Source organism: Perna viridis, chromosome 3, assembly GCF_037379345.1.
Source record: "Perna viridis isolate PV_CMFRI_1.1 ecotype Kerala chromosome 3, ASM3737934v1, whole genome shotgun sequence".
Taxonomy (NCBI): domain Eukaryota; kingdom Metazoa; phylum Mollusca; class Bivalvia; order Mytilida; family Mytilidae; genus Perna; species Perna viridis.
The window spans coordinates 57,505,073-57,515,164 of record NC_142447.1 but is presented as its reverse complement, the minus strand read 5'-3'; the positions used below and the strand labels follow the sequence as shown (position 1 = coordinate 57,515,164).

The 10,092-nt window shown below is 34.3% G+C and overlaps 1 protein-coding gene across 1 annotated transcript; it reads right to left on the bottom strand.

Annotated features, from left to right (window-relative positions):
- Positions 1-7,902: 7,902 nt before the first annotated feature.
- Positions 7,903-9,765, bottom strand: LOC148623061 (uncharacterized). Its single transcript, XM_088574171.1, has one exon. The coding sequence runs from the start codon at positions 9,763-9,765 to the stop codon at positions 7,903-7,905; it is 1,863 nt and encodes a 620-aa protein (XP_088430297.1).
- Between the last annotated feature and the right edge of the window lie 327 nt (positions 9,766-10,092).

Below are 10,092 nucleotides of genomic sequence, written 5' to 3'. Positions count from 1 at the left end.
CCAAGGCCGAAAAAAAATAATGTTATGTTTCCTAGTATTCTAAATTTTTGTAGGATCGGTAGGTAGTGATTTTTATTTTCATTTAATATTTTTGAAATGAAATAAGCCATAAAAATACAATAAAAACCAAATATGCGAAGACTAGACGTGTAATAGACTTAGTCCACAGCCTAATCCCTTTTGGGATTCGGCGCATGAGTTTTTTTTTCAAAGTTTCAAATAAAACTTATGAGTAGGGGTTTGAAGGAGAGTCAGTAGAGTAACCGGGAACATTTTTTAGGCCTACACGGACGGTCTTTTGCTTTATGAATAGACTAACATGACTGTCTCAATCACACCCATATAGAACAGTAGGGTAGTGTCGTAAACCATGATCTTGTTCTGGTAATGAATGTTTTGATTATTTTCTGATGCTTGCATGGTTCCAACTATTGACTCATAATGACATTTAAACAAGTATATGAAATTCTTACTACCTAGGTTTTTTAACTACATAACTAATATATCAAACTACTTTATCGAAATGACGCAGTTCTTGTAGTTACAATTCCGCAAACACCTGTATTTTTTTTTCCTTATTTGTACAAAAAGTTGTTTGTTTATATATATATATGTTTTAGTTCGCGGAACGGTAAGAATTTCCCCCATACAATCACATTTTTTTTTTGTTTTGTTCATTTTGTTCATTTGTTGCTACATTTATCGTTCTTATACAATATAAACATTTCCATTATAAACATTTGTAATAAAATGGGTCCAGTTTCTGCACACAGACACATTAATTAACCCTTGTGGTTTCTTCTAACGAGATGGAGGAACGCGATCAGATCGCTCTTGGTTAAATCGATTTAACATGACTTTGGGATAATGTTATGCAATGATTTTGCTCGACGATCTTTTTAATCTAATGACGACGGACCCTCCGCCAGGAAAATGTGTGGGATAAAATTTAACGTTTTTAAAGAATTTAAAAATTTTGAATTGACAATTATTCATTATACGATAAAGCCCGGGAACTTTTATTTACCCTGTCCTGTGTCAGGGAAATTTCTCGTACATAAGTTCTATTCAAGACATTTAAAAGAACAATTGAGGTTCTTTACGAGTGTACTAGGAGGCTCAAGATCTATGTGTTTGTTTTTATGCTGAATGTTTCCTAATTCAGAGTGATACACCCTGTGTACTATGCTGCATAAGTGTATGTACTATGAACGACCTCTGATGCCGTCAGGCGCTAGAATGTAAAGCTGACTTTTTGTACCAATATTCCGCACGTGTAATATACTTAGGACTAGTGTATGAACGTACTACATGTATGTGGTTCCCATGAATACATGTTCTAATTAATTTGACACTAAGATATCTGTGACTATATTAGACGACCAGATTCTGTGATGTATGCTAAACCATCCTAAGCTCGTATTTCTGGATGCAGTGTATATCGTAATTAATAGTAACAACAGACACATTGATTTAAGTTTTAGGTCTCTGCTTTTCTAGAAACACCCGCCGAATTGCTCATAAAAAGTCAAGTCCGGGGTAGACGAAAGAGGAAAGGAAAACTATGACATGTTGAACAAATTAGTTTTCATGGCGTAGATGGATACACCATAACGATCCACAAGTTCATGATGACTACCATAAAACTTCTGTAGTGATGACTTCAATCTTGTAGCAACATAACCCTGTCCAGAAGCATATTTGTTAGAATCCGAGCACGATACAAAAAGTCTGTGTAGTTTCGGCAAGCTCTGGCATAACGTGGGAGTTGTGATATGAACATTCCATACGCAGGTGCTGAAGGGATGTTGCCGCAGATGAAAGGAAAGTTGACAATTCTGAATGAAAAGTCATCACGTTTGTCGTAAAGTTTGGTCAATGGTTATCCTTTACTATCGATTTCTAAGTGCAAATCAATAATAAAAAGAAAAAATCTCCAGGACTTGTAAAAGCTCTGTCTTACTTTTATACACTACATATGTATTATTTGCTGTATTTGTGTATCTCTATACCATTGTTTATATTTGGTTTATGAGAATAAAGATATTTGTATACAATAACACTTTTGTTGTCATTGAAAACCAACTAGTAAGATAATGAATAATAGACCTAGAGGGACGTATTGATTTTCCGAAAATTTTGGGAAAGTCAGTTTTTGCTTTTCCGAATTTATTTTGAAGAAAACTATATGCAGGTGAGATATATGTATTGGCTATACACAGTTTCTAATTGTAAAAGTTCTATTTTCTACTTGATTTCGTGTGACCGGTTTAAGCCAGTTTTTTTTATCTAACCGCCAAATATATTCATCTAATACAATGAAACTGGTTAGGAGTTATTGGACGATAGAAGACGATTCAAACATCTTAACATGTTTTACTCTATTCATAACCAACTGGGTCCACAATATTTAAGCAATCTTATGCCTCCACTTAGTGAACATATTTCGTCTTATAATTTTTGCAAAAGTGCAGATTATACCATATCCCACTTCAGATTAACTAGTACCGAAAGGTCATTTTTCTATTCAACAGTAAGAGACTGGAATCAGCTAAAATTAGAGACAAGAAATTCAAGAAACATTAGTATTTTCAAACGAATCATTAAAACCCCGTAAGTACTTCAATTTTGCTGAAAGGAAAGTTAATGTTATACATACCAGGCTAAGACACATGTGCAGTTCCCTAAACACTGATTTATATTGTATAAATGTAATGCCAACCCATTCTTGTAGTTGTGGACATCCTTTCGAAGATTGCATCCACTTTTTTATGTAAAGCAATTTGTATAATGAACATAGAAATTCTCTGTTGGCACGGTAAGGCGGTTTTAACGTAACAATAGTATTTCTGTTGGCTGGTGACGAAAATCTCACATACGCTGAAAACACGGATATTTTGCTTGTGTTGATCATTTTATCAAACAAACTAAAAGGTTTGAATAATACTGCATGTACATGTATATATGAAATGACTATCTCTCACATTACTCCCACCAGCCCTTTTGCCAGACCCCCCTTCTTTATTCCATTTCCTTGTTTTAATTTCATATCGTTCATATTAATTACTTTGCATTACTTTTTTCATTTTCAATTGTTATTTTTAGTTATACCTAATTGCCGTTATTATGTATTCTTAGTAATCATGATTGTATGGGAGAGGACCTCCATAATATTGTTATAACTTTAGTCTAATCCCTTTGCTTGTATTCTTGTACCGAAAGATTAACGTTTCTGAAAAAAACGGCGATGTTGTGTATATCTGCAGTGTCAGTAAAACATGTACGAAATCGATCACCACTGACCCGGCTGATATTGCCATTTTAAGGACAAGAAGGAACATCGAATGCAACAATGAGCCAAGTTTAAAAAAGACGGAAGCAAGACAACTTCGTGTGCGTGTCAGATAACAACCTGATGATTTATCAAAGCGCCGGCTGCCCTAATCAGAGCTGAACTGCAAAGTATTGAGAACAACTTGCATAGCAGAGATATCCGAAACGCTGCACTTTCCTTCCTCTGTCTTTTAACTTTGGAACTTTTTAACAGTATATGAACTGTTTTACCATTTTATAGTGTCGGTTTTAAAGTTTTACCTTTGAGTGCTTGTGTATTTAAACATTGCTTATAGAACTTTTAACGACATGAACTGCCGTGGTAGCTCTGGCTAGTATATATGTCCATGTATACAAAAGGGCACTGATGAGTACCCTTGGCAGGAACGAAACATGAAACCTGACTTTTTTTTCGGAAAAGCGACAAAATTCTCGGAAACGTAAAAAAATGCTTCGGGAAAGCAATACCAGTTTTCGGAAAAGCAAATCTTCAATCTAGAGGTATTATAATTACTAAAATCTAAATAAGAACCTAATAGAAACTAATATTAGGGCACATATGAATGTTTTTTCTTAATGTTTATTTTGACCAACTTAAAAACACATTCATATGACTCATGAGCACCAGTTTCATAACGGCTGTATTGGCAGTAATCGGGCAACTTTACCATTTATTGTTGAGGATATTCAAAGCAAAATTTGAATTCAATCTTACGACGGAAAAGTACGCTATTCCCGTCAAAATTGTGTAAACAATGAAAAATAACTTTTGAATGCTCATCATTCTAACAGTAGCTCTTTGTACTTTTATATTTTAATTGTAGATTGAAACGTTTAATGAGGTAAAGTGAGTGAATCAAGTAGATTGTATTCCGGAAGTATAAAAATAGAATCCAACTTGTCCTTATTTATTCTAATATATTTGGACTTTTTTCTTAGGAAAGATTGCTTTTGTTCAGTCATTATGTTCTTGAATTTGATATCATAACAGTTTGTTAAATATTTTCTGTCAATGAACTTTTCTCATTCGGCATTCAAAGCGGAATATAAATTTATAAACTTTATAGCTGATCTGATCCGAAAGAATCTCGTTTAGCTAGATCCTTTGATCTCAGTTTCCGCTATATAGATGACGTATTATCTTTAAAAAATCCTAAATTTGGGGATTTGATACATCGCATCTACCCCAAAGAACTTGAGATAAAGGTTACTACAGACACTGTGAAGAGGGCCTCATATCTTGACCTACACTTAGAAATCGATAGTAAAGGAAAACTATTGACCAAACATTACGACAAACATGATGACTTTTCATTAAAAATTGTCAAATTTCCTTTCATCTGTGACAACATCCCTTCAGCACTTACGCATGGAGTGTTCACATCACGACTCAAACGTTATGCCAGAGCTTACCGAGACTACGCAGACGTTTTGTATACGCTAGAATTCTAACAAATAGGCTTCTGGAACAGGGTTAGGGTTACAAGATTGAAGTCATCATTACAAAAGTTTTATGGCCGTCATCATGAAATCGTCGATCGTTACAGTGTATCCATCTACGCCATGAAAACTAATTTGTTCAACGTGTCATAGCTTTCCTTTCCTCTTTCGTCTACCCGGACTTGACGTTTTATGAAGCAACTCGGCGGGTGTTTCCAAAAAAGCAGAGGATGCTTACCCTACCTGTGTACCTGGTCCATGCTCCCAGTTTTTAGTGGAGTCCGAGTTGCTCATTTGCTTTTGTTACTTTGTATGTATGATTTTAGTTACTCTATGTCCTTTGTTGTGTATGTCTGTTTTCCATGTCTGATCTTTGTCCCTGGATTACATTCCTTTAATTACCGCTATAACCTTGGTTCCTTTGATCACTCTTAGTAATAATCATATTGTACTTCTGTCCTTGTATAATCATTTATGTAAATCACGTGTATTTTATTGTACTAATTCTAAATAAAGATATTGTATTCTAGTAAATTGTATTAGTGGGTTTCTTTGTAACCCCTTTCTGCCCTTTCGGATCACCTGATTTCACTCTTGGACATTTGTAGAATTTCAAATTGCAAATGCGTTAGGTTTTGTTTGCTGTCTTGTTTTCCGTACTTTCAGTTTTTATAAGTTATTGTATTTAGTTCTATTTCAATTTTTCTTGCAAGTTTTGGCTATGTGTTTGGCCCTTTATGCTATGTTTCGATATTTTTTGCCAATATTTGTTGCATGTCAACACACGGCTTGCGCAAAAACGTTACTGTTGTTTTAAGGGTTTTTGGTATGCTTGTTTGTTTGTTTTGTTTTGTTTTGTTTTGTTTCGTTTCGTTTCGTTTGTTTTTTTTTTAATTTCAATGCTTTCATAAGACATTATATCAGGTGTCTGGTATTTTGACATACTATAGCCATGTCATATCTATGCGAATATTTGTTTTACATGAACACATTTATGTTTTCTTGAATATCTAATTATACTAAAACCTGATAATTACATGTTATAACATGAATAAATTTGTTCACGCATAAAAGTACAGAAAACTAAAACCCTTTGTAGTAGTAATCCGGATTTATTTATTTTAATAATCATTCTAAGGGGAGTTACTCCAGATAACAAGCAACACAAAATGTGATAAATATCTGGAAGTCCCAATACAATTTCTGTCAAAGCATCTTATTTCAATACCACAGGGATACTAAAGTTAATAATACAGTCCTGTAATTCCGCGTATCCACGTTCGTAACAGTTCCTCTGACACAGATATTTGTTTGTGAGTGGACATTTACTGACACAGTCATTAAACAATGTTGAAGTAGAAGCAATCAAACATGATAGTAGATCTCTGTTGTCACACTCCCCGTCTGCAGGTTTGTGAAGTCGCTTTATCAATGAAGCCGATGATGAAACTGTCAAAACAGTGAATACTAACGAAGCAGTCAGCATGATGGTCAAGGATCGAATCATATTTTCATCAATTCACCTAAAAATAGATTTCATGCACATGTCATCGTTTATTTGAATGATTTCGCCCTAGTGTGAATACTGTTTGACATGTGTCGCTGTGCAGCATTAATTATTCTTCTTAGATTATCATCAGATTGTACTTACTTGCAATGTGACGAGTGCCGCTGGCGGAGCAGGACATGCTTACTACCGTTTTTTTTATGTGGGAGTTCATATTGCTAATGATATATATTTTTTGTGTGCATGAAGTCTTGTTTCCCTTATCTTCAAATTCTTGTGTGTAATCTATTTTATTCGGTTCCTTAAATTGTGTATGTAGTTCGTCTCTGATTTGTGTGTTCCTGTCTAGGTCATACTTTTGGGCTTTGATGTATTTGCATCATCCTATTGCTGTTGCTTTTGGGTTTTTTTCACGATAATTAATTTGAGATTTCCCTTTCTTTATTCCATTCCAAAATAGCAAATCAATTACGAAAAAAGAAATAAATATTGTATCATATATTGGCTGTTAACTAACCCTTCAATCGAAATATATAACCATACAAAAAATATTACTGAATAAAAACATATAGCAGCGAGTCGATCCCAAACTACTCAGAATTTGTCTTCTTTACATCATAAATTAACTTACCTTGGTCTTCTAAGAATCTTATTCAATATGAGTAGTGATGACAATGTTTGTAATGATGACAATGTTCGTCGTTAAATAACAGATTTTTATCTATTGTATTTTTATGAACGGAATGTTGTGGGCATCTGGATGACTTCAAGAATCAGAATGTCTTAGCCTCAAGGAATTCGTGTTTACGTTATCGGACAATATCTTGGTAATTCAAATCAACATTGTAAACAAATTAAAGAAAATTTAACACGGATATTAAAATGGAAATTCATGTAAATACAAATCTCCCGTAGTATAACACTTGTTATAAATGTTTACATTGTTGTAAAAATATTATGTTTTGGTTTTTTTATAAAGATCCTGAAGGGGAATTGTGATTGACAAAATACCCTCCCACTCTTGTATTCTTTTTTATATTTTTGTATGTATGTCCATTCAGTGCAGTGCAGGTATATTGAAACAATCATTGAAAGTTGATGAGGTCCAGGTTTTTATTACATGTTGTAGTGAATGATATAATCAATGTAACCAATCGTGTATTACATGTTTTGCTTTTGTTATTGTTGGGTTTTTTTTAATGTCAAAATAATTAAGGAGTAATTACATTACGGACTCGGTAATGCAAGTTAAGAGGGAAATATATTATTAAATTTTAGCTTTTATCTTTATTCATCGCAGAATATAATATTGCACTTCCAACGTTATATCTGCTCGGGACAATATATTTACCAATATAAATGCAATAACCCAATACTATCATTACACGTTCAAAATACTTATCAAACCTAATTTGTAGGATGTTATAATAAAAATAGAACGTTTAAACAAGTAAATGTATTATGTACATCCATTAAGTACATATAGTTGCGTACAACTGGGAGAGAGTCGATCTATAAAGCAACATATTTAAAAACTTTTTTTTACTTAAAAACACAATGTATCACACTACTATTCCTCAGAATGCACCATATACATTAAAGCACTTCTAATACATATTAACTTAAACGGTCGCTTCATAGTCATATCTCATACCGTTTAACAGAGCAAGTTGGTCAGATGCCAGCGTTTTTATGCCTGATAAGTCTATTTTGCTCTCTTCTATTCTTAAGTATCTACACTTGTTTACATCTTTCCATGCTGCAGACGATCTTCTATATTTGTTTTGTTCGATTTTCTTTTGTTCTTCTTCAGTAAATTTCTTTTGTCGTCTGCGATTTACCCGCTTTGTTTGAGGGTTGTCTAATTGTCGTTTAACTAAATCATCCATCGTTAGCATTCGGTCATTGCTTATCCAATCTTCTTCGTCACTTTTTTCAACTTTTATTTTTGCATTCAATTTGTCCATAAAACTACAAATTTTGTCTTCTATTTTCATTGCGTTACTTTCCTCCTCTTGAAGTAATTCTTTTCGAAGTTCCCTGTGTAGGTCATGTCCCAAGTTACCTTCGATACAATCACGTGATAAGAACTTAGTTCGACCTTCTTCTAGAATGTTAATTTTAGACTTCGATTCTCTTTCAGCTCGCTCAGCTTCAGCATGGCAGTCAAATGGAGCCTTTTGTGGTCCTTTCATACAAGCAATGATATTTTTTATTGCCTCACTGCCTCTTTCTGATAATGCAGATAACCCTTTACTCGTACCTCGCGGAGTACAGGGATCATTACTCCCAAAAGAGGAAGCAGGTCTAATCTTTGAACTGCGCTTTTTCGTATTTGACTTATTTTCAACGGATGCGTCAAAAGCTGTTCGTGGACGTATTGTTTTCTCTGTGTTACTTCTCTTTATTTTAGCTTTGTCCTCTTTTGGTTTGTCATTCACGTACTTTTTCTGTGTAAAACTTATTGACCGTAACACTTTTCCTTTTTGTTTCGTGGCCGGAGTAGATTTTTCTGTTGGTTGTTGTATTTTTGAAAAACATTTTTCTGAATCGGATGAAACGTCCTTGACTTCGTTAGGCGACAATGGAGCTTCTGTCACCATGACAGATTGAAAAGTGGTGTTCGAAATGTGTTGTGTTGGTGTACTTTTTACTTGATTCCTTACATATTTAGAGGTTGAAGCAACCTTTGACTTGGATTTCTGTTTTCTTCCATCTGTTTCAGGCGGACTGTCGCTTTCCTGGTCTACTAATTTGTATTTCCCTATGCTAGTAGCCGGTCGAATATCATGGTCAACAGAATGTTTATTAGTAAACTCAAAAGCAGTGCTTGGTCTTAAGACCGTTTTGTGTTTTCTGGTTGCTTTACACAGAGATTTATTTTCATGCACAGCTACTTGGTCTATTTCATTTTGATCAAGCACATGTTCTGTAGTATGCTTCGTTTCTCTCTGTTCAGTTTCTTTGAAAGCTACGTGGCCTCGTTCCATCGCCCTTTCTCTCTCTGCAACAGCATTGAATCGTTCATTTAGTTCACTTATTTGTCTGAGAAGGATCTCTTTTCTCGTCATATCTTCTTCACAAAACGGATTGAGGCTGACTAAATCGTCGCTGTGCTTGGCTGATGACGCTGATTTCATGTCATCATAACCTATGTGCAACCGCTTTGCGTATGATGATATTCGTTGTGAAGAGTCGGGTTTTATGATTGACTTAAACAACTCAATTTTGCCCTCATCCTCCTGTCTTCGGTAGTCGTCGATTTCCTTAACATTAAGATGCGTTTTGATTTTAGAAACTTTGTCCTTCAGTGAATTATAACTAACTTTTATGTTTTTGTGTGTCTGATTGATCAGTTTGATAGAACATGCTCCTTCGTGTTTTAAACAGTTAATCTTTTTCTCCAGACACCTTTGCTCGTTATGGTTGAATCTGATGGCCTGTATTTCTTTCTCTGTACATGACCGCTCCCGTTCTGTTGGCATTATGTCTGAAATTAAGTTAAAACTTACTAAAACATTTTTCAGTTTTGTACTGTCAATGCTTTGAAGATGACATCAAAGTAACCGCCTTTCATCTTTAGAGAAACAAAAACAAAAACGAAGCAAATTTGAATTTTCGATATTAATTTTTGTTTGACATTTTGTTTATCTTGCCTGTCGATAATTTACGACACTGCAGAAAAAAAGGATCTCATTCTTGCTTTGTATCAATCTGTTTAACTATCTGTAATTATATATGTGCCACGTTTTACAAGTTCAAAATAAGGAGTTACTGACTTCAACAACCCGAATTTACTTACTCGTTATTGT